Below are 27,478 nucleotides of genomic sequence, written 5' to 3'. Positions count from 1 at the left end.
GTTGGTTGGATGCTGCCGTCCCATGTGACTTTTGCAGCCATCTTGAGTCAGCCAGTGCCTACTTAATGTCCCAGCTCTCAGGTTTGGCACGCATTTGCGAGTTGGTAGAGAAGGGAGAGGTACCCCCCCTGTTATGGAGTAGAGTAGGGACAGGTACCCTGCCTGTTAGGGAGTAGAGTAGGGACAGGTACCCTGCCTGTTAGGGAGTAGAGTGGGGACAGGTACCCTGCCTGTTAGGGAGTAGAGTAGGGGCAGGTACCCTACCTGTTGGGGAGTAGAGTAGGGACAGGTAAAGTGCCTGTTAGGGAGTAGATTAGGGACAGGTACCCTGCCTGTTACAGGTACCCTGCCTGTTAGGGAGTAGAGTAGGGACAGGTACCCTGCCTGTTTGGGAGTAGAATAGGGACAGGTACGCTGCCTGTTAGGGAGTAGAGTAGGGACAGGTACACTGCCTGTTAGGGAGTAGAGTAGGGACAGGTACACTGCCTGTTAGGGAGTAGAGTAGGGACAGGTAAAGTGCCTGTTAGGGAGTAGAGTAGGGACAGGTACCCTGCCTGTTAGGGAGTAGAGTAGGGACAGGTACCCTGCCTGTTAGGGAGTAGAGTAGGGACAGGTACCCTGCCTGTTATGGAGTAGAGTAGGGACAGGTACCCTGTCTGTTAGGGAGTAGAGTAGGGACAGGTATCCTGTCTGTTAGGGAGTAGAGTAGGGACAGGTACCCTGCCTGTTAGGGAGCAGAGTAGGGACAGGTACCCTGCCTGTTATGGAGTAGAGTAGGGACAGGTACCCTGCCTGTTATGGGATAGAGTAGGGGCAGGTACACTGCCTGTTATGGGATAGAGTAGGGGCAGGTACACTGCCTGTTATGGGATAGAGTAGGGGCAGGTACCCTTCCTGTTAGGGAGTAGAGTAGGGACAGGTACCCTGCCTGTTATGGGATAGAGTAGGGACAGGTACCCTGCCTGTTAGGGAGTAGAGTAGGGACAGGTACCCTGCCTGTTAGGGAGTAGAGTAGGGACAGTTACCCTGCCTGTTAAGGAGCAGAGTAGGGACAGGTACCCTGCCTGTTAGGGAGTAGAGTAGGGACAGGTACCCTGCCTGTTAAGGAGCAGAGTAGGGGCAGGTACCCTTCCTGTTAGGGAGTAGAGTAGGGACAGGTACCCTGCCTGTTAAGGAGCAGAGTAGGGACAGGTACCCTGCCTGTTAGGGAGTAGAGTAGGGACAGGTACCCTGCCTGTTAGGGAGTAGAGTAGGGACAGGTACCCTGCCTGTTATGGGATAGAGTAGGGACAGGTACCCTGCCTGTTATGGGATAGAGTAGGGACAGGTACCCTGCCTGTTATGGGATAGAGTAGGGACAGGTACCCTGCCTGTTAGGGAGTAGAGTAGGGACAGGTACCCTGCCTGTTAGGGAGTAGACTAGGGACAGGTACCCTGCATGCTAAGTACAGTATTAGCAGTAGTGAAAGGTTCCTGACGAGGAGGGAAAGAGTCGGGTCGCAACTCCTTTTGGGATTATCCTGCTTGAGCATGAGATGGCCAAGCCTCATTCTGCTCTCTTGACAGACATTGTCAGTCTGGCTGATACCTGCTCTCTTCTCTTCGTAAGTGCTCTCGGTTGGGCAGCCTTCCCACTGGGTTAGTTGTGAACTGTTGCTGTACTATTTCAATACAAGTTTTCTATTGCACTGGTGAATTATTGCCGCTGCATCATGCTGCACCCCACCTACAAACCCCTTCTATGAGTAGTCACTTGTTGATCATTGGGGAAAATGCCCTTTCCATGAGTGGTGGTCAGTGGGAAGAATGCTCATTACATTGGTGGTCAGAATGACACCCTTACAGTCATAGCTCTGGCTCTGCCAAGTGGTGTTTGATCTGGATCTATGCAGGCACTATCACATAGAAGGTCAGTTAGCCACAGCTCAATGAACCCCTAGCCATCTCTGGAGGAATCCTAGGGTTCCATGGGACCCTGGTTGAGAATGGCTAGCCTAAACCCATGCTGAAAAAGAAAAGTTCTGGCTGCAAAAAACCCTGAGCTGATTGGCCACCTCTGAATACAGGAAACTATGGGCCTCCCAGGCTCTCAAGTGAATGTACTGTATTCCTACATACCCGATGGGGAATCAGTCTAAATAATAGAAACCGGGCAAACCCGTGCTCATGGATCCAGGGTGACATGTGGTTATCCATTATAGATATCTGTACCCGGCCTTTTCCCAGTTGTCTTCTTCTCCCCTACTAGTATTTGGGAATCTGGTGTTGGGGGCTGTACAATTTTCTAAGGTAGGTAAGGCTGGAATTTGAAACTGGCCATTCACTAGTAGAATTTTGAACGAACATTCGTATAAAGTCATATGAGAATTCATATGAAAATTGTTGGTACATTCTGTCATGGTTATGCAGTAATGTTTGTCTGTCAGCTTACCTCTCCATGTGTTCAGCTTAAGAGGCCAGCCACTCTCACCTGGCTGCTTAAAGTGGAAGTAAACCCATCAATTTAAACAGTTAAAAAAAAAAAAAAGGCATGCCGGGAATGCTGACTGCTTATTGGATGTGCTCTCAGCCAAACTATCAAACCATCCAATGGCTGGTGTCATAACGAATCACATGTGCAGCACCATAGCAGTTGAAGATTAAACAGAGGCAAAGATGGCAGCTTCCTTGGCTGAAAACGATAGGGGAGTTTACTTCCACTTTAAGTAATCTCTGCTCAAAGCATGGCCCCACCCCAGCCCCTATCAGGGAACTCTATATTAACCTGTGCTCATTGCTCTGTGTCCTACGTCTGATCCTGTTTACCGATCTTGGCTTGTTCTTGACTATCCCTGCTTGCTTGTGACCCTGACCTTTGTGTTCTCTGGCTATCCTTGTCTGCTAATCGCCCTGACCTTTGGCTTATCTCCTTACTATCCCTTGTTGTCCGGGGCTGCTGCTTCCCCTCTGTCCTCCTGTAGCCTACCGTGAGCTGGGAGACCCTGGGGGGCCGCGACCTGTAGTCAGTTGCAGCACAGTCCACCCTCACCACTAGAGGCTGTGGTGAACACCTGCTGGCTCTTAGACTCCGCGCCCTGGGGAATCGTATGCTCTATTTCCCAGTGGAATCCATGTTGGTGCTCCAGTGGACCTGCCTTCCTGAACCACCCAGAGTTCCATCCCCAGCAGTTAGCCGTAGGGTCCACTACCTTTAGCGGTGCACTCCTGACTCCAACGGTGTGCATCTATCACCTGGACTCAGGTGACCTAACTTGACGAAATGTTGTTCAAAAATACTTCAACATTTGGTTTGCAATTAAGATTAAGTAGATGGGGACCCTGGATAGGTCCTGAGCAAAGATGGTGCTGTCCTTCTTAAGAGAAAAGCAGGTTGGTGGTGTTGTGGACTCTGTGAGAGGCAATAAATACTTGGAAGTGTTACACAATACTTAGCCTGCATTCGCTTACCATGAAGATTATAGCTGGTGCTAGATCCACTTTAATAATTTAATTGTAATTATATATTTATTTCTTCACAGGGAGGCAAAATGTCTACTTTCATTATACGATTGTACGAGGATTCGGATTACGAAGTGGCCAGGCGGTTGTTTGTTTCTGGAACTGCCGAACATACGAGTGAAGCCTTTAAACATGCAATACGACAGCCCCACATCTGGCCTCTATTGCTGGCTCTCCTCGTTCTTCCAGCATTAGACATCGTGTCCCTTACCACCTCCATCTGTGCCGCGACCATCGTCGTGGGTTTTTTGTGGTATGCGGCCTGGCGTATGTACCGAAATTATATCCGACTGTGCTGTCTTGATGACATGCTGGACATAAGGAAGCACTACCTGGAACAAGATGGCCGCTGCTTCTGGGTGGCGGAGTCTGGAGGACAGGTGGTCGGGACGGTGGGCACTGCTCCTTCTCCATACCCCGGAGGAGAAAAGCACCTGGAGCTAAAACGTCTTTCGGTGTGTGAAAGCCATCGGGGTAGAGGGATCGCCAAAGCCTTGTGTAGGACTATGATTGACTTTGCCCGGCAGAGGGGCTGCGAGGCGGTGGTTTTGACAACCAGTTTATCCCAGAAAGATGCCTGGAAAATGTACGATAAAATGGGATTCCGACGGACTCACACTTTTTATCGTCCGAAACCTTTCACAAAACTGCTGGACTTCAAAATCTTGTTCTACCAGTATGACATCCAGTGACCAACTATACCAACTGTACCCGGCAGAGCCATGAGACTAAATTCGATCTGTAGGCCTTCTATTGTATGGTCAACGCTAGTCAAGTCTAATAAACATTTTATTGTGGTTTTCCTCTATAATTTCTTCATGTATAAATGTACACGTGTTCTGGTAAATACAAACTGAACGATCTAAACCAACAGGGCACACAGGGAAGGTCAAGGCTGGACTGGGACAGAAAGTTGGCCCTGGACTTCATCCAGACCGGCCCACTTACATTTTGAGTGTCCCATCAGCAGCCCCTTACATCAAAGTGTCCCATCACCAGCCCCCTTACATCAGAGTGTCCCATCAGCACCTCCTTACATCAGAGTGTCCCATCAGCACCTCCTTACATCAAAGTGTCCCATCACCAGCCCCCTTACAACAGAGTGTCCCATCAGCACCCCCTTACATCAGAGTGTCCCATCAGCACCCCCTTACATCAGAGTGTCCCATCAGCAGCCCCCTTACATCAGAGTGTCCCATCAGCAGCCCCCTTACATCAGAGTGTCCCATCAGCAGCCCCCTTACATCAGAGTGTCCCATCACCAGCCCCCTTACATCAGAGTGTCCCATCACCAGCCCCCTTACATCAGAGTGTCCCATCAGCACCCCCTTACATCAGAGTGTCCCATCAGCACCTCCTTACATCAAAGTGTCCCATCACCAGCCCCCTTACATCAGAGTGTCCCATCACCAGCCCCCCTACATCAGAGTGTCCCATCAGCACCCCCTTACATCAGAGTGTCCCATCAGCACCTCCTTACATCAAAGTGTCCCATCACCAGCCCCCTTACATCAGAGTGTCCCATCACCAGCCCCCTTACATCAGAGTGTCCCATCAGCACCTCCTTACATCAGAGTGTCCCATCACCAGCCCCCTTACATCAGAGTGTCCCATCACCAGCCCCCTTACATCAGAGTGTCCCATCAGCACCTCCTTACATCAAAGTGTCCCATCACCAGCCCCCTTACATCAGAGTGTCCCATCAGCAGCCCCCTTACATCAGAGTGTCCCATCAGCAGCCCCCTTACATCAGAGTGTCCCATCAGCAGCCCCCTTACATCAGAGTGTCCCATCACCAGCCCCCTTACATCAGAGTGTCCCATCACCAGCCCCCTTACATCAGAGTGTCCCATCAGCACCCCCTTACATCAGAGTGTCCCATCAGCACCTCCTTACATCAAAGTGTCCCATCACCAGCCCCCTTACATCAGAATGTCCCATCACCAGCCCCCTTACATCAGAGTGTCCCATCACCAGCCCCCTTACATCAGAGTGTCCCATCACCAGCCCCCTTACATCAGAGTGTCCCATCAGCACCTCCTTACATCAAAGTGTCCCATCACCAGCCCCCTTACATCAGAGTGTCCCATCAGCAGCCCCCTTACATCAAAGTGTCCCATCACCAGCCCCCTTACATCAGAGTGTCCCATCACCAGCCCCCTTACATCAGAGTGGCCCACTGAGCCATCGGCCCACCAGGAAACTCCCGGTAGTCCCAATGGCCAGTGCATGCCTGGGGAAGGTGGGGGTATTGTTCTAGACACCATTATATCCACTTACTCCTGCAGTACCTGGGTAAAGTTTAATTCTTGAACCTCCCCCATAGTGGGAGATGAGGGGGTCTTTCTTCAAAGGTCTTGAGCTGGCAAGTTGAATTTCTTTCTAGAAACACCTCGTCTCCAGCTAGTTTACTTACTTGCTGCATGCAATAATGCCTGTCTTGTACAGTGGGGAAAATAATTATTTGATCCCCTACAGATGTTGTAAGTTTTCCCACATACAGAAATGAAGGGTGTATCATTTTTTTTTTTTTATCATAGGTGTATTTTAAATGATAGAGACAGAATATCAACCAAAACCCAGAAAAAAAAAAAAAACACGATGCAAATGTTATAAATGGAGTTGCAGATCAGTGAGTAAAATAAGTATTTGCTCCCCAAGCAAAATATAACTTAGTAGTTGGTGGAGAAACCCTTGTTGGCATGCACAGAGGTCAGACGTTTCTTGTAGTTGGTGACCAGGTTTGCAGACATCTCAGGAGGGAATTTGGCCCGCTCTTCTTTACAGATCTTCTCTAAATCCTTAACCACTTGCTTACCGGGCATTTAAACCCCCCTCCTGCACAGGCCAATTTTCAGCTTTCAGCGCTGTCACGCTTTGAATGACAATTGCGCGGTCATACAACACTGTACCCAAATTAATTGTTTTTGTCGTTTTTTTTCCACAAATAGATCTTTCTTTTGGTGGTATTTGATCACCTCTGTGGTTTTTACTTTTTGTTAAAAAAAAAAAAAAGAATTATATATTTTCTTTATATTTTGTTATAAAATTTTGAAAACAGGTAATTTTTCTCCTTCATTGATGTATGCTGATGAGGCTGCACTGATGAGCACTGATGGGACTGCACTAGTGGGCACAGATGGGCTGCACTGATGGGCACCGATAAAGCTGCACTGATGGGCACCTGATAAGGCGGCACTGGTGGGCACTGATAGGCGGCATTGGTGGGCACTGATAGGCAGCACTGGTGTGCACTAAGAGGTCACATTGAGAGGAGGCACAAAAGGGGGGTACTGAAGGGCATTGATAGGTAGCACTGATGGGCACTGAGAAGTGGTACTAATAGGTTTCACTGATAGCTGGCAGTGATGGGCACTGATGGGTGACAGTAATGGGCACTGATTGGCACTGGTAGGTTACACTGATAGGCAGCACTGCTAGGTGGTAGACATGTGCGATTCGTTTCGTACGAATCTCAAATTTGTACGTATTTCCCTAAAATCGTATGTTCGGGAGGATCCGAAATACGAATTGCCATGCATCCAAATTTTGGACGAAATACAAACTTTTGTTTACGAATCACCGGGAGGAAGTCAGCACAGCATAGGGATAGTGGGAGCCCCTCATCTAACGAAAATTCGTATTTGGATAGGAAATGATTTATTATTACATATTGAGGTTTATTTTTGCTTTTAAATTCATCGTAACGAATGTTCGTACAAGTTAACGAACCTAACGACAATTCGTATTTCATACGAATTGAAATTAAATTTCGGACACGAAATACGAAGTATGAATTAATTTTAATACGAACCGTAACGGAACAGAACGAAACAAATTTAATGACGGCGCCCATGTCTACTAGGTGGCACTGATTGGCACTGATTGGTGGGCATTGATAGGTGGCACTTGTGGGCATTGATAGGTGGCACTCATGGGCATTGATAGGTAGCACTGGTGGGCACTGGCAGGGCATACTGATTGGCCCAGATGAGGCAGATGGGCTGCATTCCTCTTCAGGACCGGTGTCCCTTGCCCATAAGCAGATGATCGCCTTTTTTTTTCTCCTCACGCTGTTGTAGGCTTTCCTGTAGCAAAAAGTGTGTTGTAAGGGTTACCACATTAAAGCGATGTCTGGCAAAAATGGTGTAGCTCGCAGCTTGCCATTGCTCATTGATCCTGGTGTAGAAGTAAGGACCAGAGAGTAAGGGCTGATGGGTAGGTCTAATGGCCTAGTCGTATGTTTATTAGATGGGGTTTAGATGCATTTACTCCTGAAAATGGGAGACACCTGTTCGTTCTGCGGGGAATTGGAGATATAGAATCAGAAGAGTAGGGGGGGGGGGGGCAATTATCATCACCACTAAGTGAAGTAAGGTCAACTTGGTAAAAGTTCTCGGGGAGTGGAATAAAGTGGAATGGCCATTTTGCCTTTTCTAAATAGCCATTAGCTGCCTTTACTTGTCACGTTTATACAATATGTGTGCTATATTTTAGAAGAGTTTTAAAACTCATTAGTCTAGGACAGTGATTATCAACTAGGGTTCCTCCAGAGGTTGCTAGGGGTTCCTTCAGCATTGGGCAATTTCTGCCTCTCAGATAAGTTCCCACCGACACCATTGATCTTTCTAGCTGTCTGTAAGGAGGTAATTCTTCCCAATGACCACAAGTGTGAGGACCATTCTTCCCAATGACCACAAGTGTAAGGACCATTCTTCCCAACGACCACAAGTGTAAGGGCCATTCTTCCCACTGACCACAAGTGTGAGGACCATTCTTCCCAACTACCACAAGTGTAAGGACCATTCTTCCCACTGACCACAAGTGTAAGGATCATTCTTCCCAACGACCACAAGTGTAAGGACCATTCTTCCCAATGACCACAAGTGTAAGGACCATTCTTCCCACTGACCACAAGTGTGAGGACCATTCTTCCCACTGACCACAAGTGTGAGGACCATTATTCCCAATGACCACAAGTGTAAGGACCATTCTTCCCAATGACCACAAGTGTAAGGACCATTCTTCCCAACTACCACAAGTGTAAGGACCATTCTTCCCACTGACCACAAGTGTAAGGATCATTCTTCCCAACGACCACAAGTGTAAGGACCATTCTTCCCACTGACCACAAGTGTGAGGACCATTCTTCCCCACGACCACAAGTGTAAGGACCATTCCTCCCACTGGCCACAAGTGTAAGGACCATTCCTCCCACTGACCACAAGTGTGAGGACCATTCTTCCCAATGACCACAAGTGTGAGGACCATTCTTCCCAATGACCACAAGTGTGAGGACCATTCTTACCACTGACCACAAGTGTAAGGACCATTCTTCCCAATGACCACAAGTGTGAGGACCATTCTTCCCAATGACCAGAAGTGTAAGGACCATTCTTCCCAATGACCACAAGTGTGAGGACCATTCTTCCCACTGACCACAAGTGTGAGGACCATTCTTCCCAATGACCACAAGTGTGAGGACCATTCCTCCCACTGACCACAAGTGTGAGGACCATTCTTCCCACTGACCACAAGTGTGAGGACCATTCTTCCCAATGACCACAAGTGTAAGGACCATTCTTCCCAATGACCACAAGTGTGAGGACCATTCTTCCCAATGACCACAAGTGTGAGGACCATTCTTCCCACTGACCACAAGTGTAAGGACCATTCCTCCCACTGACCACAAGTGTGAGGACCATTCTTCCCAATGACCACAAGTGTGAGGACCATTCTTCCCACTGACCACAAGTGTGAGGACCATTCTTCCCAATGACCACAAGTGTGAGGACCATTCTTCCCAATGACCACAAGTGTGAGGACCATTCTTCCCAATGACCACAAGTGTGAGGACCATTCTTCCCACTGACCACAAGTGTAAGGACCATTCCTCCCACTGACCACAAGTGTGAGGACCATTCCTCCCACTGACCACAAGTGTAAGGACCATTCCTCCCACTGACCACAAGTGTGAGGACCATTCTTCCCAATGACCACAAGTGTGAGGACCATTCTTCCCACTGACCATCACACTAATGTATCCTGGGTTGTCCATTTATAATTTTTAACAGGGGGTTCCCTGAGACCGGAGAACAATTTCAAGGGTTCCTCTGTGTTTAAGAGGTTGAGAAAGGCTGGTCTAGTATAACAAAATAAGAAGCAGAGGGCAGGGGCACAGGAGTAGCTCCAGCCCATGCCAGGAAGACCTTCGCACCCATCATATTGTTAGAGGGAATTTGGTTTACTGCGGTGGGGATTTTGGGATACATCTGGTGACAAGTATATGTAGTGTGACGTATCCGAGGTGAGATACGCGATAATGGGTACATTTCACCTCGCATTCGTTCCATTGTAAGGGACTAAACCGGAATCCGGCCGGGTTTTTCCAGCCTCTGTGGCAAGCTGGGTTCCAGTCCGGACGTTCGAGTCCACAGTCAGCTGGACTTTAAATATCCAGGAAGACAGCACAACAGGTCGCTCTGGTTTTGAGACTCAGGAAAGAACCTGAGTGAGAGGAGCTCTGGGTGTTGGGCTAAAAGTTTTGCTTTTCCACATTTTTTGTGGGTGACGGGGACCAGTCCCGCACTGTATAGAGAGGAGACTATTTCTTTAGTTAGTGTCGGATGAAAAGGATTTAATCTATTGTTTGTTTTATTTTGCAAACCTCCTGCAAATAAACCTGGCATCCACCAGATATTTAAGAAAGTGCCTGTTTGCTGACTGTCATTCAGAAAAAAGGTGATTCTCACAAGCTAATTCCTCACAGTAGGTAATTAATTGGGTATATAGATCAGTTTTCTGACCGGCTAAGGCTCAAGCCCCTCCCCATCCGCCCCCTGCAGGCATTTCAATGTACATGGGTACAGTACGATCAATATAAGTTTGCCTTGTTGGGTAAGGTAAAAGAGATAAAAAATAAGGGGGGGGGGGGAGGGGGACCCACAATGTGTATAGTTGGATCCCCAACTCAGATTGTTTGTCCACTAATCTCAGCATTTTGAGGTGGATGGAGGACGGTTGAATGGTCTTGAGGAAGACTTGTTACCGTGTGGTGGGGAGGTATCATAGATGGCTATTGTCTCAGTGATGGCCTTCTGGAGCTTGGTGTTTACGTGTGGGTCAGCATTACCTCTAGGTAAGATGTATGAGGTTCAGTTCAACAGTCCCATTCAGCGCCATGTGTCGTTGGGATCTCCACAATGCAAAAGGAATTCGGTGAGTTCAGGTGCTTCAACAGAATTATGAGAGCAAACAAACTTTAAAAGAAGGTCAGTATTAGGAACAAACGTTGGTAGCACTTACAAGCAAGCTGATTTAAATTGATTCAGATAGGGTTAGGCATCACGTCGCTCCCGTCGGGGAGTGGCGACCAGCCCCGGGCTGCGTAGGTGTAGGTCTCGGCGTGAAAGTCGGTCCCTGGGAGTGGTAGGATCCAATCTGTGTCATCTGGATTGATGTCTTTAGGGCTTCGTTGAAGGGTTGTGGGTTCCGGTTTGCAAAGCTCTTTTGGAAAGCAGAAGGCATACCATTCAGGAAGATTAATCTGAGGTTTATCGAGTTGCTCGCAGAAAGCAGGGAAGTCTTCCGGTGTTCAGAGGAGTGCAGTGCGGCCCCTAGCAGAAGCAGAGCGACAGAATGGGAACTTTCATCTACATTGAATGTTGCGAGAGTGCCTCCAGCAATGTTATTTGAGAAAGATCTTGGAACAGTTTAACCGGTTCCCGACCAGCGCACGCCGATGTACGTCGGCAGAATGGCACGGGCAGGCATATTGGCGTACAGGCACGTCCAATCTTTAATGCTGCCCTGCCATCGCGAGCGTGCCGCCGGCGGCGCGCTCTCGCGCTGGTCGGGACCCCCGTGAGTCCGGTCACGGGTCCCGTGGACTCGATCGCCGCAGGCATACCCGCGATCGTCTCACGGGACAGCTGAATGGAGGAAATGCCGTATAAACAGCATTTCTCCATTCTGCCTAGCAACTAGTGACGCTGATCTCTGTTCATGTGATTGGAGCAGAGATCAGTGTTCACTAAATGAAAGCCCAACCCCCCCACAGTTAGCAACACACCCCTAGGAACACTTAACCCCTACACTGCCACCCACTGGTTAACCCCTTCACTGCCAGTGTCATTTACACAGGAATCACTGCATTTATATAGCACTGATTGCTGTATAAATGACAATGGTCCCAAAAATGTCCGATGTGTCCGCCATAATGTCGCAGTCACAATAAAAATCGCTAATCACCGCCATTACTAGTAAAAAAATAAATAATAAAAAATTATTAATAAAAATGCCATAAAACTATCCCTATTTTGTAAACGCTATAACTTTTGCGCAAACCAATCAATAATCGCTTATTGCGATTTTTTTTACCAAAAATATGTAGAAGAATACGTATCGGCCTAAACTGAGGGAAAAAAAATGTTTTTTTATATATTTTTGGGGGATATTTGTTATAACAAAAAGTAAAAAATAATGCGTTTTTTTCAAAATTGTCGCTCTATTTTTGTTTATAGCGCAAAAAATAAAAACCGCAGGGGTGATCAAATACCACCAAAAGAAAGCTCTATTTGTGGGAAAAAAAGGACGTAAATTTTGTTTGGGAGCCACGTCGCACGACCGCGCAATTGTCAGCTAAAGCGACGCAGTGCCGAATCGCAAAAAGGGGTCTAGTCTTTGACCAGCAAAATGGTCCGGTCTGTAAGTGGTTAATGTCTGTGCTAGTAAGTAAAATGTGGCCTCTCTCTCTCTAGCTTTGCAAAGTATTTCTTCCTTAAGAGGGAAGTTAACAATACAGCATACAATGTCCCTTGGTGGTTCAGAGTCCCGAGGAGGGGGGTCTCAGAGCGCGGTGTAATCGTTCCATCTCAATGGGGGAGTCTGCCAGACGATCCAGCAGGTTATTAAACATGGAGTAGATTGCCTGCGGTAGTACTGCAGCTTCGATTCCCTCAGAGACCCCCCACACCCTTATGTTGTGTCTGCATCCCCTGTTATCTAGATCTTCCACCTGGTGATGTAGATCAAAAATATGTGGTAGTTGGTAATTGAACGTTCTTTGAACTTGCCTGATTGCCTCCACGTGGATTTGAGAGGTCTGCTCCACATACATGAGTCGGTGGGCCATAGTTTCTATGTTTGATTTTAGGTTGGATATAGCTGCTGTGAGAGTATGTTTGATATCCAGAGCAACTTTTTTCAGATCTTTTTGCAGATCCAGCAGGCTTGGAGGTTGATCCAGGGGTCCATCTCCATCCGTTTGTGAATCAGATCTACTTCTGAATGAGTCCGGGGTTGAGGCCTGTGAGGCCTGTGATGCCTTGTGCTTTCCTGGGTGTTGATTCTGGAACAGCTCCGGTATATTCTTACCGAGCTGCGTTCCGGTATCTTTCAAAGTGCAGGGTGCTGAGGTGCTTCTATTAGGTTTACCCATGATTGGAGGTGTCTGCAAATCCCTACGAAAGGCATTTTAAGTGCTCGGTGTGCAGGAGCTCTAGTCTCAAGCGGCCATCTTGGGTCCCGTCCAAGCCACGCCTGTCTTTCTTCTTTTGCTGTGTGATTGCCAGGGGAGTTGCTAGATGGCAAAAAGACCAGCCCAAAGTCCAAGGCACGGGGGGGTCTGAAGTGGCGTGGGTTTTTTTGGCTGGGCGGTGGGGTTGTGTGGTGGGGGGTAAGCTCACTTGCTGGTTGCTGCCTGGCTTACCAGTGCCCATCAATGCTGACTACTAAACTCACCTACCTGACATACACACACTGACCTACCTTCTGACCTACCTACACTGACCTACCTGACCTACACTGACCTACCTGACATACATACATACACTGACCTATCTAACATACACTGACCTACCTTACTGACATATACTGACCTACCTACCTGACATACACACACTGACCTACCTGACCAGGAGACAGACTTCACATGTCCTGCAGCAGAAGCTCAGCTCGGCTCAGAGGAGAGGAGGAGAGCCGCACGCCCAAGCGCCGAGCGGTGATCGATCTGGCGCGACGACCGCATTGTAATTCCCACCTTCTGGAGCCTGCAGCGCCTATGATGGATGTCACACGTTCCGCGGTCCCGCCATTGGACCAGTGGGATGTTCATCATAGGCGCTGCAGGCTCCAGAAAGCAGGACCTACTGTGTCATTCGGTGACGCTCAGAATCAGATCAGTCTCGGTGGCAGGCGGTGGCACCCAGGGCTAATAATAGAACAGTGCCCACTCGAGACCTGGGGCTTTTTGGGGACCCACTCGAGGCTGCAGCCACTGTCAGCCCCTCCCCTGCCGACGCCACTGGTGATTGCACAGATGAGATGGAATATATAAATACCTTGGGGTGTTATCTTTGTTTCTATCTATACATGACTGTAAATCATTTGCTAAATTGTATATAATATATTATAGTTTATAACCTGGCCTGTTACAAAGTACAGATAGCTGCAGCACCGGACAGAGGATTAGAACCACTTACCATCCATCAGCACAGAGATTGAAGGTAAGTTCCCCAAGCAATCTGTGTAGTTATGGGGTTAGTCCACCCAAAGCTCATGTTTGATTTACAGGTGGATGCTGGTAGATAGAAGAGACTGTCGGGGGGTCTTTGCAGCCACGTCCTGCCTACATACACCACGGTGATGGCTGGATGAATAAGGGTTGCTTTCCCGATGGTGCCAGCAGTAGACCATGCCTGTATAATATGTTCTGAAACAGCCACTTGTAGTCTCTATTGGAAGACATATGATGGGGTGACAATGTAAGAGTGCAAATGAGAGGCAGGGACACAACGTTGTCACCCTGAAACGGGAAGTGTCTGACAAGGGACCCTCATGGTAGGATTATTTTAATGAAAGTGGATTGCAAAATAATGAAAATATCTTTTAAATGACATGAACAGGCTGCTTTAAATATTCAACACATCAGTCTGTCCATGTCTTTGTGATTTATAGAAGAGTATGCCTCCATCTCCTCAGATTTCCAAATACTCCTGCAAATGTAATTTGTATATGTGGGTGCGAGTCTGTACAGCAGTGATTGTCAACCAGGGTTCCGTGGAACCCCAGGGGTTCCTCCAGAGGTTGCTAGGGGTTCCTTCAGCATTGGGCAATTTCTGCCTCTCAGATAAGTTCCCACTGACTCCATTGATCTTTTTAGCTATCCGTAAGGAGGTAATTCTTCCCAATGACCACAAGTGTAAGGACCATTCTTCCCAATGACCACAAGTGTAAGGACCCTTCTTCCCAATGACCACAAGTGTAAGGACCCTTCTTCCCAATGACCACAAGTGTAAGGACCATTCTTCCCAATGACCACAAGTGTAAGGACCATTCTTCCCAACGACCACAAGTGTGAGGACCATTCTTCCCAATGACCACAAGTGTAAGGACCATTCTTCCCAATGACCACAAGTGTAAGGACCCTTCTTCCCACTGAAGAGATGGATATCTCGGTTATGGCAGCAGCATATATAAAATGGGCAGTCCGGAAGTGGTTTTAAAATAATATCCCATAACGTTCAAGGTTTTAACCTTCCTCAGAAGCGCAGAAAATACTTTTTTCGCCATTATAAAAGTTTTAGGAGCTGCTAATACAAGAGACCTACCTATTTCTCAGTCTCTAATCATCCCCAATATTTTGGCAAGGCCTTCAAACTATTTTATTGTACCATCGATACAGTCCCTTGGAGTAGCCATTTTCATACGCAACACCCAGCTGTTTGACGTTAGCCACGTACATAAAGACCCTGAAAGCCAATGTAAAATCCTCCAAGGCACGATACAGATCCGTGCTATCGGTGTAGCCTCTGTTTATGCACCAATTGAAGCCCAGGCGTCATTTTTCCAATGCTTCTGTTGCACCCTAGATCGATATCTCTCCCCAGACTTGGACGTCGGGGGCGATTTCAATCTTACCGCTCACCCAGTGTTAGATAGAAGCAGAGTTGCTCCATCCTCAAAACCCTTTCCTAAATTGCTAGTCGGTTCCCTCAATGCTCTGCAACTGATTGAAGTGGCTGCATTTGATGGGCACAATTGGCTGCATATGATGGGCACAAGTGGCTGCATATGATGGGCACAAGTGGCTGAGTTTGATGGGCACAATGGCTGCATATGATGGGCACAAGTGGCTGCATTTGATGGGCTCAAAGGCTGTATATGATGCGCACAAGTGGCTGAGTTTGATGGGCACAATGGCTGCATATAATGGGCACAAGTGGCTGCATATAATGGGCACAAGTGGCTGCATTTGATGGACAGAGGTTGCCGCATATGATGGGCACAAGTGGCTGCATATGATGGGCACAGTGGCTGTATTTGATGGGCACAATGGCTGCATATGATGGGCACAAGTGGCTGCATATGATGGGCACAAGTGGCTGTGTTTGATGGGCAAAATGGCTGTATATGATGGGCACAAGTGGCTGAGTTTGATGGGCACAATGGCTGCATATGATGGGCACAAGTGGCTGCATTTGATGGGCACAAAGGCTGTATATGATGGGCACAAAGGCTGTATATGATGGGCACAAGTGGCTGAGTTTGATGGGCACAATGGCTGCATATGATGGGCACAAGTGGCTGCATATAATGGGCACAAGTGGCTGCATTTGACAGGCACAAGAGGCTGCATATGATGGGCACAAGTGGCTGCATTTCATGGGCACAAGTGGCTGCATTTTATGGGCACAAATGGCTGCATATGATGGGCACGCTGCATTTGATGGGCACAAGTGGCCGCATATGATTGGCACAATTGGCTACATATGATGGGCACAAGCGTCTGCCTATGATAGGCACAAGTGGTTGCATATGATGGGCACAATGGCTGCATATGATGGGCACAAGTGGCTGCATTTGATGGGCACAGTGGCTGCTTTTGATGGGCACAATGGCTACATATGATGAGCACAAGTGGCTGCATATGATGGGCACGAGTGGCTGCATATGATGGGCACGAGTGGCTGCATTTAATGGGTACAAGTGGCTGCAATTGATCGGCACAAGTGGCTGCATATGATGGGCACAAGTGGCTGCATATGATGGGCAAAAGTGGCTGTGTATTATGGGCACAAGTGGCTGTATATGATGGGCACAGTGGCTGCTTTTGATGGGCGCAATGGCTGCATATGATGGGCACAAGTGGCTGTGTATGATGAGCACAATGGCTGCATACGATGGGCACAGTGGTTGCAATTGATGGGCACAGTGAAGCTGCAATTGATCGTGGGGGGGGGGAGGGGGCTTCAGTATTTTTCAGTTTGTTTGTGCCCCACCCAAAAATTCTGAGCACCAGCCTTCACTGGTATGATGTGCAAAATACAGAGTTGACGGTGTTGTAGACAATATTTCTGTATTAGCTACATTTGCATTGACCTGTGAAGTCTGTATACGTTTTATTTGCTTACCACCACATGTATGTCAATTAATCTTCCAATAAAAACATTTGTAAACAAACAAAAAAAAAAGCCAATATGAATTGTTAGCTTATAGGCCAGGGGTCTTGAATTAAAATTTACGGGGGTCCAGCTGGTAATATTTACTATTTCTGTTTTAGAGGTCCAAATCTCATGTTTGCACTATAACACATCACAGACCCCTTTCATATCACAGTTCCCTTGTACATCCGTGTCCTCAGCCCCCCTTCACATCATAGCCCCCCCTTTACATAACTGTCCTTAGCCCCCCTTCACATCATAGCCCCCCCTTTACATAACTGTCCTTAGCCCCATTCACATCATAGCCCCCATTTACCTAACTGTCCTTAGCCCCCTTCACATCATAGCCCCCATTTACCTAACTGTCCTTAGCCCCCTTCACATCATAGCCCCCATTTACCTAACTGTCCTTAGCCCCCCTTCACATCATAGCCCCCCCTTTACATAACTGTCCTTAGCCCCCCTTCACATCATAGCCCCCCCTTTACATAACTGTCCTTAGCCCCCCTTCACATCATAGCCCCCCCTTTACATAACTGTCCTTAGCCCCCTTCACATCATAGCCCCCATTTACCTAACTGCCCTTAGCCCCCTTCACATCATAGCCCCCATTTACCTAACTGTCCTTAGCCCCCCTTCACATCATAGCCCCTCCTTTACATAACTGTCCTCAGCCCCCCTTCACATCACAGACATCCATCACATCACATCACCCCTTTAAAGCAGTCCAACAGTGTCCTTTGTTCCCCTTCACGTCACAATGCCCCTTATACATTACAGATCCCCTTTTACACATCACCACGACCCCCTTTAAATATCACAGTGCACCCCCCTTTACATCACAGTGTCCCCTTTAAACATCATTGTGCAGCCTCCCCTACACATTCTTGCCAATGTAGAGGCCCGCAGCTTCTGGATGTTCTCCCGCCTCGCCAACGCTATCATATCAGGACAGTAGGAGGGAGCAGCCCAACTTACTACATTACTTACTACAGTAACAAGCGGGTGATTACCGGCTTGTTCATATGAAGAGTCCCACCGTCTGTCCCGATTTGTAGCAGGGTGAGGGTGATAGCAGCAGCTGGGCTGGAGAACCAAGAGAGTGAGAACACCCAGGCTGATGAGTGGCATGGCCTTGGTCCGAACAGGGCCGTGGCGCTCAGTCCGGGTTCAGGCCACAGTCCACCATTACGTGAATCCTGTTATAAGCCAAAAGATGGATCTAGAACAGGTAGCTCCAAACTTTCTGAGCAAAGGGCCAGTTTACTGTCCTTTAAACTTTGGGGGAGACGGACTGTGGTAATTGGGAGTAGCAAAGGTCCCGACGTCATTGGCAAAAAATAATGTCCCATCATTTGTTTCAGTGGGAGGATTTGTGCCCCAACATTTGTGTCACTGGCAGGAATTGTGCCTCTCCTTGGTGTCATTGGGGCCTATTGTTGTCATTGGGAAAAATTGTGCCCCATTGTTGGGGTCATTAGGAGGAATAGTAGCCCTTCATTTGAATCAGTGAGGGGAATTATGCCCCATTGTTGGTATCAGTGGACCTTCTGCTCATCTGATTCCTCAACGTACCCTGGGAACCCCTAGACAAGGACAACGAGTACGAGCTGGTGGAGGTAATTGGTAAGCCCAGAAAAATTCAGCCGCTCCTTCAGGGGTAAGTGCTACATGTACAGGAAGTGTTGTGTGCTTTGATATTTTGTTGGGTGTTCTTGAAAATGAATGCATTGTTGTCAGTTGTCTTGTGAATTTTCACCTTCCTATATGGCTTACAACGCTATGAAACGCTCCCCATGTTTTTTTTTACCACTTACCTGTAGTGTTTTTCAAAGAACATACTCACTGCACAGCGAGTCCAGCGTTGTCCCACTGTAATCTGCTTGTATGGGTCACCTCAGTCAAGTAAGCCAATATTTCAGGGCCATACGGTGTTCTTCCTCAAGGTAACTAGGTGGCCAATGTTATTTTGAGGAAGGGGCCCATCCCTGAACCATTGGCTTGACTGAGGTGACATGACCTGGTGTGACTAATAAAAGAGTGTATCTGTTTTCTGGTGACATCTCATCCATTCACAGTTGAAGGCTTAATATATTCCATGGTGATTGGTAAAGAAAGGTAAAATGTATTGACTTTCAGACTGTAGGGGAGTTGGACTGTGCCTAATGGGGATAGAAAATGCCCCAAGCTTGGTGGAAAGTGGGAGTCAGTGAAAGAAATAGGGCCCCATTGGTGGCATCAAGGGAAGAAATAGTGCCCCACCCATTGTTGGTGTCAGTGGAAGGATTAGTGCCACATCATTGGTGTCAGTGGGAGGTAGAGAGCTCCTTCATTGGTGTCGGTGGAAGGAATAGTACCCCATCACCGGTGTCAGTGGAAGGAATAGTGCCCCATCAATGGTGTCTCTGAAAGGAATAGTGCCCCATCATTGGTGTCTGTAGAAGGAATAGTGCCCCAAGGGTCAGATAAAGGCAAACAAAGGACCGCAGTTTGGAGACCACTAGAAAGGGCAAGGTTACGGTCTTTCAGACTTCTGAGGGGGTGGGGGGGCTGGACTGAGCCCAGTGGGGGTTGGGGGGGTAGAAAAGCCCCAAGCTTTGTGGTAAGTAAAAGCAACACATTGTCATGTCAAGGGGAAGAATAGTGCTCCATTGTTGGTTTCAAGGGGAAGAATAGTGCTCCATTGTTGGTTTCAAGGGGAAGAATAGTGCTCCATTGTTGGTGTCAAGGGGAAGAATAGCGCTCCATTGTTGGTGTCAGTGGAAGGTATGGTGCCTCATCATTGGGGTCAGTGGGAGGAATAGTGCCCCATCATTGGGGTCATTGGGAGGAATAGTGCCCCATCATTGGGGTCATTGAGAGGAATAGTGTCCCATCATTGGTGGCAGTGGGAGGAATAGTGCCCCATCATTGGGGTCAGTGGGAGGAATAGTGCCCCATCATTGGGGTCATTGGGAGGAATAGTGTCCCATCATTGGTGGCAGTGGGAGGAATAGTGCCCCATCATTGGGGTCAGTGGGAGGAATAGTGCCCCATCATTGGGGTCATTGGGAGGAATAGTGTCCCATCATTGGTGGCAGTGGGAGGAATAGTGTCCCATCATTGGGGTCAGTGGGAGGAATAGTGCCCCATCATTGGGGTCAGTGGGAGGAATAGTGCCCCAACGGCTGGATAAAGGCAAGCAAAGGGCCACCGTTTGGAGAACTCTGTGTTAATCTGATTCATTGTAAAGTCTTCAAAGAAGTTGTGTTCTTCATGAATGTGTAATAGATTTACACGGAGGAGATGATGTCGGTTAATCTTTGTCTCGGATGAAATGCACTGTCAGCATGGCACTCTGTGCTCTAATCCAACACGTAAAATATTACCCGGATCGGCCATTGTTCCCGGTTGGAGGTTATTTGGGAGGCCATTGGATTACAATGCTTCCTGAACTGCGAGTACAACGTCCATGTTTTATGATTCTCCTGGAATCCTCGCCTGGAAAAGCCTGACCGCAATACTGATATCTGAACCTCAGTAACCTGATAATGTTTATTAAACTCTGTGAAGAATAAATGTTTGTACCTGAGTACAATGTACAATGAGCACATGATTATCACAGAGAGTTATGACGTTGTCAGTGTAGAAAACCAAAAAGTTCTTAACTCTTTTCGTGATATAGAATTTGGATGTCTTCTGCAAAATTGGCCAAGATTCATTCCATTAGGTGGCCCCCCGTCAGCACCGCCTGGCCCAACAAAAGACAATTTTTCAATTGATATTTATGCAAGGAGTGATCGACACAGTTCCCCACACGCGGCTCATGTGCCAGGTAAAGTCTACAGGCTGGGAAAGATCAGTTTGTAAATGGATAGAAATCCATTGTTTTTAGTGGTGTACCCCAAGGTTCAGTGTTATTAGGAGTGTACCCCAAGGTTCAGTGTTATTAGAGGTGTACCCCAAGGTTCAGAATTATTAGTGGTGTACCCCAAGGTTCATTGTTATTAGTGGTGTACTCCAAGGTTCAGTGTTATTAGTGATGTACCCCAAGGTTCAGAATTATTAGTGGTGTACCCCAAGGTTCATTGTTATTAGTGGTGTACCCCAAGGTTCAGTGTTATTAGAGGTGTACCCCAAGGTTTAGTGTTATTAGTGGTGTACCCCAAGGTTCAGTGTTATTAGTGGTGTACCCCAAGGTTTAGTGTTATTAGAGGTGTACCCCAAGGTTCAGTGTTATTAGTGGTGTACCCCAAGGTTCAGTGTTATTAGGGGTGTACCCCAAGGTTCAGTGTTATTAGTGGTGTACCCCAAGGTTTAGTGTTATTAGTGGTGTACCCCAAGGTTCAGTGTTATTAGTGGTTTACCCCAAGGTTCAGAATTATTAGTGGTGTACCCCAAGATTCAGTGTTATTAGTGGTGTACCCCAAGGTTCAGAATTATTAGTGGTGTACCCCAAGGTTCAGTGTTATTAGTGGTGTACCCCAAGGTTCAGAATTATTAGTGGTGTACCCCAAGGTTCATTGTTATTAGTGGTGTACCCCAAGGTTCAGTGTTATTAGAGGTGTACCCCAAGGTTTAGTGTTATTAGTGGTGTACCCCAAGGTTCATTGTTATTAGTGGTGTACCCCAAGGTTCAGTGTTATTAGAGGTGTACCCCAAGGTTCATTGTTATTAGTGGTGTACCCCAAGGTTCATTGTTATTAGTGGTGTACCCCAAGGCTCAGTGCTATTAGTGGTGTACCCCAAGGTTCACAATTATTAGTGGTGTACCCCAAGGTTTAGTGTTATTAGTAGTGTACCCCAAGGTTCAGTGTTATTAGTGGTGTACCCCAAGGTTCACAATTATTAGTGGTGTACCCCAAGGTTTAGTGTTATTAGTGGTGTACACCAAGGTTCAGTGTTATTAGTGGTGTACCCCAAGGTTCAGAATTATTAGTGGTGTACCCCAAGGTTTAGTGTTATTAGTGGTGTACCCCAAGGTTCATTGTTATTAGTGGTGTACCCCAAGGTTCACAATTATTAGTGGTGTACCCCAAGGTTCAGTGTTATTAGTGGTGTACTCCAAGGTTCACAATTATTAGTGGTGTACCCCAAGGTTTAGTGTTATTAGTGGTGTACCCCAAGGTTCATTGTTATTAGTGGTGTATCCCAAGGTTCAGTGTTATTAGAGGTGTACCCCAAGGTTTAGTGTTATTAGTGGTGTACCCCAAGGTTCATTGTTATTAGTGGTGTACCCCAAGGTTCATTGTTATTAGTGGTGTACCCCAAGGTTCAGTGTTATTAGTGGTGTACCCCAAGGTTCACAATTATTAGTGGTGTACCCCAAGGTTTAGTGTTATTAGTGGTGTACACCAAGGTTCAGTGTTATTAGTGGTGTACCCCAAGGTTCAGAATTATTAGTGGTGTACCCCAAGGTTTAGTGTTATTAGTGGTGTACCCCAAGGTTCATTGTTATTAGTGGTGTACCCCAAGGTTCAGTGTTATTAGAGGTGTACCCCAAGGTTCATTGTTATTAGTGGTGTACCCCAAGGTTCAGTGTTATAAGTGGTGTACCCCAAGGTTCACAATTATTAGTGGTGTACCCCAAGGTTCAGTGTTATTAGTGGTGTACTCCAAGGTTCACAATTATTAGTGGTGTACCCCAAGGTATAGTGTTATTAGTGGTGTACCCCAAGGTTCATTGTTATTAGTGGTGTACCCCAAGGTTCAGTGTTATTAGAGGTGTACCCCAAGGTTTAGTGTTATTAGTGGTGTACCCCAAGGTTCATTGTTATTAGTGGTGTACCCCAAGGTTCATTGTTATTAGTGGTGTACCCCAAGGTTCAGTGTTATTAGTGGTGTACCCCAAGGTTCACAATTATTAGTGGTGTACCCCAAGGTTTAGTGTTATTAGTGGTTAGGGATGAGCTTCGTGTTCGAGTCGAACGTACGTTCGACTCGAACATTGGCCGTTCGGCCGTTCGGCGAATTCCGAACGTTTTGGCCGTTCGCGTCAAAATTCGAGTGACGCGCGCGCGGACCACAATGCACTGCGTTGGCGCAGTGCATTGCTGCCCGATGATTGGCCAAGCATGCACTATGACCCCGCATGCTTGGCCAATCGCAGCGCCGGCAGCGAGGAGAGCCATGATTGGCCACAGGCATCCTGCCTGTGGCCAATCATAGCTCAGACTGTGTAGTGCACGCCCCACACTATATAAGGCCGCCTTTAAGGCGGCCTCCTGTAGTGTGTTACTTTGCATCTGAAGCAGTGGGTGTTCTGTGTACCTTCAACACAGTACACACCAATCGTTTTTGGCTGATTTCCTATCTTGCTGCTGTGTAGTGGTTGTTGTCTGTGCCCTGACTGCAGTATACACCACTATATTCACCTCACCTATATAGCTAGTGATCTAGCTTTAACCACTTAACAACTGCCCATTGCCGATTAACGGCTTCAGGGCGGTTGTTTAACTCAGAGAGGCCGTTAATTAACGGCCTCCCAGAATTCTGCTCTCGCGTGCCCCGAGGTGTGCGCACTCGAGAGCATCCGTGACCGCCGGGTCCATAGGACCCGGCGCATCACGGTAAACGGCCGCTCATAGCGGCCGTTTACCACGTGATTGCTCCGTCAAATGACGGAGTGATCACTTGGAAACAAACCGGCGTCATGTTATGACGCCTGTTCCTCCCTCCCCTTTCTGTACCGATCGGTACAGCGGAGGGGAAAGAGATCGGTGTCAGCAGCGATGTGGGCTGCATCTGCAGTGCCCACATCGCTGCTCACCGAATTTAACCCCTCAATTCCCTGCCAATACTCTGCAATACCAGTGCATACTCTGCAGTACCCTGCCATTACTCTGCAGTACCCCGCCATTACTCTGCAGTACCCCGCCATTACTCTGCAGTGCAGTACCCCGCCATTACTCTGCAGTGCAGTACCCTGCCATTACTCTGCAGTGCAGTACCCTGCCATTACTCTGTAGTACCCCGCCATTACTCTGCAGTGCAGTACCCCGCCATTACTCTGCAGTGCAGTACCCTGCCATTACTCTGCAGTGCAGTACCCCGCCATTACTCTGCAGTACCCCGCCATTACTCTGCAGTGCAGTACCCCGCCATTATTCTGCAGTACCCCGCCATTACTCTGCAGTGCAGTACCCCGCCATTACTCTGCAGTGCAGTACCCTGCCATTACTCTGCAGTGCAGTACCCCGCCATTACTCTGCAGTGCAGTACCCTGCCATTACTCTGCAGTGCAGTACCCTGCTATTACTCTGTAGTACCCCGCCAATACCCCGCCAATACTCTGTAATACCCTGCCATAAATTGCCATACCCAGCCATACTCAGAGATACCCAGCCATACTCGGTGATACCCTGAAATACCCAGCCATAGACGCCCCCCACCCCTCACCGCCCTCCGGTGCTTCTACCAACTCGCCAGTACGATCAAAGCCAGAATCTTTTTTTTATTTTTTATTTCAGGCTTCCCAGCCTAGAGGTGAGATGTGGGGTCATATTGACCCCCCAGATTTCACTGTAAAGAGGACCTGTCACCCCATATTCCTATTACAAGGGATGTTTACATTTCTTGTAATAGGAATAAAAGTGATCAAAAATATATTTTTGGGAAAAAAAATGTCAAACTAAAATAAATAAAGTAAAATGAACAATAAAAAAATAAAATAAAAATTAAAGCGCCCATGTCCCCATGTGCTCGCATGTGCCACACATGTGAGGTATCGCCGAGAATGTTAGAGCGAGAGCAATAATTCTAGTCCTAGACCTCCTCTGCAACTCAAAACATGTAACCAGTAAAAAAATATTTAAAGCGTCGCCTATGGGGATTTTTTAAGTAGCGACGTTTGGCGCCATTCCACGGGCATGTGCAATTTTGAAGAGTGACATGTTTGATATCTATTTACTCAGCATAACTTCATCTTTCACTTTATGCAAACATTGGGCTAACAAGTGGTTAATAATAGAGCTTGCAGTCAGTAGTGTTAGTGCGTGCTGTCTGCGTGCTCTGTACCCAGTACATACCGCTATAATATAGGGCAGGCCCCTACTTTCAAACATCCAACTTACAAACATCTCCTACTTGCAAACGCAAGGAGACAGCAGCAAGTGAGATGAAAAAAGATGGACGACAAAACAAATTATACAGGGGTGATAACCCTTCCCTATGTTTTCCAAAAAGCTTAAAGATAGTTTTTTTGACTGGAGCTACACTTTAAAAATGTACCAGTTGAAAATTACAAACAGATTCAACTTAACACAACAAACCTACACAGTCCCTGTCTTGTTTGCACCGCCTGTATACTGCTGTTCTGAGTATATAGGGCCTGGGGGCCACACGCATTTCCTTTTTTTAATATGGGTACGGGGTTCCCCTTAATATGCGTACAAGACCCAAATAGGCTGGTAATGGGCAGGGAGGGCTACCCATTCCATTTTTCTCAATGATTTTCAACCATATTGCAGGAACCAGATATAACATTAAAACCACAAGCAGTTTTAAATGGTGTTATTTCCGTTTAATGTCATTTTGTGCAGGGACTGTTCTAAACACGGGAAACACGTGGCACTTCACAGGCATACTACAGACACCCCCCAGGCACCATATTTAAAGGAATATTTCACTTTTTTTTTTCACTTTAATCGTCATTAAAATCAGTGCTCCCGCCAAAACGGTAGTTTTTAAAACTTTTTTTTGCAGTGACCCATGTCCCCTGAGGCAGGAGGCAGGTCGCCAAACCCTTTTTTAGGACACTATCTTGCATATTAGCCGTTAAAATTAGCACTTTCCAATTCGAACGTTCGAGTCCCATAGACTTCAATGGGGTTCTAACGTTCGTACCGAACGCGGGGGTCGTTCGCAAGTTCTGGTGCGAACCGAACCGGGGGGTGTTCGGCTCATCCCTATTAGTGGTGTACCCCAAGGTTCAGTGTTATTAGTGGTGTACCCCAAGGTTCAGAATTATTAGTGGTGTACCCCAAGGTTTAGTGTTATTAGTGGTGTACCCCAAGGTTCATTGTTATTAGTGGTGTACCCCAAGGTTCAGTGTTATTAGAGGTGTACCCCAAGGTTTAGTGTTATTAGTGGTGTACCCCAAGGTTCATTGTTATTAGAGGTGTACCCCAAGGTTCAGTGTTATTAGTGGTGTACCCCAAGGTTCAGTGTTATTAGTGGTTTACCCCAAGGTTCAGTGTTATTAGTGGTGTACCCCAAGGTTCAGTGTTATTAGAGGTGTACCCCAAGGTTCAGTGTTATTAGTGGTTTACCCCAAGGTTCATTGTTATTAGAGGTGTACCCCAAGGTTCAGTGTTAAGAGTGGTGTACCCCAAGGTTCAGTGATATTAGTGGTGTACCCCAAGGTTCAGTGTTATTAGTGGTGTACCCCAAGGTTCAGAATTATTAGTGGTTTACCCCAAGGTTCAGTGTTAAGAGTGGTGTACCCCAAGGTTCAGTGTTATTAGTGGTGTACCCCAGGGTTCAGTGTTATTAGTGGTGTACCCCAAGGTTCAGTGTTATTAGTGGTTTATCCCAAGGTTCAGTGTTATTAGTGGTTTACCCCAAGGTTCAGAATTATTAGTGGTGTACCCCAAGGTTCAGTGTTACCCCAAGGTTCAGAATTATTAGTGGTGTACCCCAAGGTTCAGTGTTACCCCAAGGTTCAGTGTTATTAGAGGTGTACCCCAAGGTTTACTGTTATTAGTGGTGTACTCCAAGGTTCAGTGTTATTAGTGGTGTACCCCAAGGTTCAGTGTTATTAGAGGTGTACCCCAAGGTTCAGTGTTATTAGTGGTGTACCCCAAGGTTCAATGTTTTTAGTGGTGTACCCCAAGGTTCAGAGGTTCAGTGTTATTAGTGGTGTACCCCAAGGTTCAGTGTTATTAGTGGTGCACCCCAAGGTTCAATGTTATTAGTGGTGTACCCCAAGGTTCAGTGTTATTAGTGGTGTACCCCAAGGTTCAGTGTTATTAGTGGTGTACCCCGAGGTTCAGTGTTATTAGTGGTGTACCCCAAGGTTAAGTGTTATCAGTAGTGTACCCCAAGGTTCAATTTTATTAGTGGTTTACCCCGAGGTTCAGAGGTTCAGTGTTATTAGTGGTGTACCCCAAGGTTCAGTGTTATTAGTGGTGTACCCCAAGGTTCATGTTATCAGATGGGCACAAATTGACATTACTGATGGGCACACATTTGCATCACTGATCTACACACATTGGCATCACTGATAGGCACAGATTGGCATCACTGATGGGCACAAATTGGCATCACTGATGGGAACAAATTGGCATCACTGATGGGCACTGACTGACATCACTGATGGTCAATGATTGACATTACTGATGGGCACTGCTGATTCTGCACCAGGCATGTACTGGCCATCGGGACTACAGGGAGTTTCCCAGTGGGCCGATGGCTCAGTGGGCCACTCTGATGTAAGGGGGCTGGTGATGGGACACTCTGATGTAAGGGGGCTGGTGATGGGACACTCTGATGTAAGGGGGTGCTGATGGGACATTCTGATGTATGGGGGTTGCTGATGGGACACTCTGATGTAAGGGGGC

At 47.3% G+C, this 27,478-nt stretch overlaps 3 protein-coding genes across 3 annotated transcripts in view; all 3 read left to right on the top strand.

Moving 5' to 3' along the window:
• The first annotated feature begins 3,521 nt into the window (after window positions 1–3,521).
• LOC143975798 (N-acetyltransferase 8-like) lies at window positions 3,522–4,309 on the top strand. The gene has a single exon (XM_077478338.1). It carries the CDS (start codon window positions 3,528–3,530, stop codon window positions 4,188–4,190), a length of 663 nt encoding a protein of 220 aa, XP_077334464.1. The 5' UTR covers window positions 3,522–3,527; the 3' UTR covers window positions 4,191–4,309.
• A 9,672-nt stretch (window positions 4,310–13,981) lies between these two features.
• LOC143975797 (N-acetyltransferase 8-like) overlaps window positions 13,982–27,478 on the top strand; it is a 47,050-nt gene continuing 33,553 nt past the window's right edge. The window contains exon 1 of the mRNA XM_077478337.1: window positions 13,982–14,003. The gene's annotated coding sequence lies outside the window, so the exon portion shown is untranslated. The remainder of the gene's footprint in view (window positions 14,004–27,478) is intronic.
• The window catches only part of LOC143975796 (N-acetyltransferase 8-like), a 96,036-nt gene continuing 89,131 nt past the window's right edge, over window positions 20,574–27,478 (top strand). Inside the window, exon 1 of the mRNA XM_077478332.1 lies at window positions 20,574–20,754. Coding sequence (XP_077334458.1) covers window positions 20,707–20,754 — 48 coding nt within the window. The 5' untranslated portion in view covers window positions 20,574–20,706. The remainder of the gene's footprint in view (window positions 20,755–27,478) is intronic.

Source organism: Lithobates pipiens, unplaced genomic scaffold (genome assembly GCF_037356315.1).
Source record: "Lithobates pipiens isolate NorthernLeopardFrog02 unplaced genomic scaffold, aLitPip1_a1.2 Scaffold_13, whole genome shotgun sequence".
Taxonomy (NCBI): Eukaryota; Metazoa; Chordata; class Amphibia; order Anura; family Ranidae; genus Lithobates; species Lithobates pipiens.
Note: the sequence above shows the minus strand (reverse complement) of the source record. Positions and strands in the feature narration are given on the sequence as shown.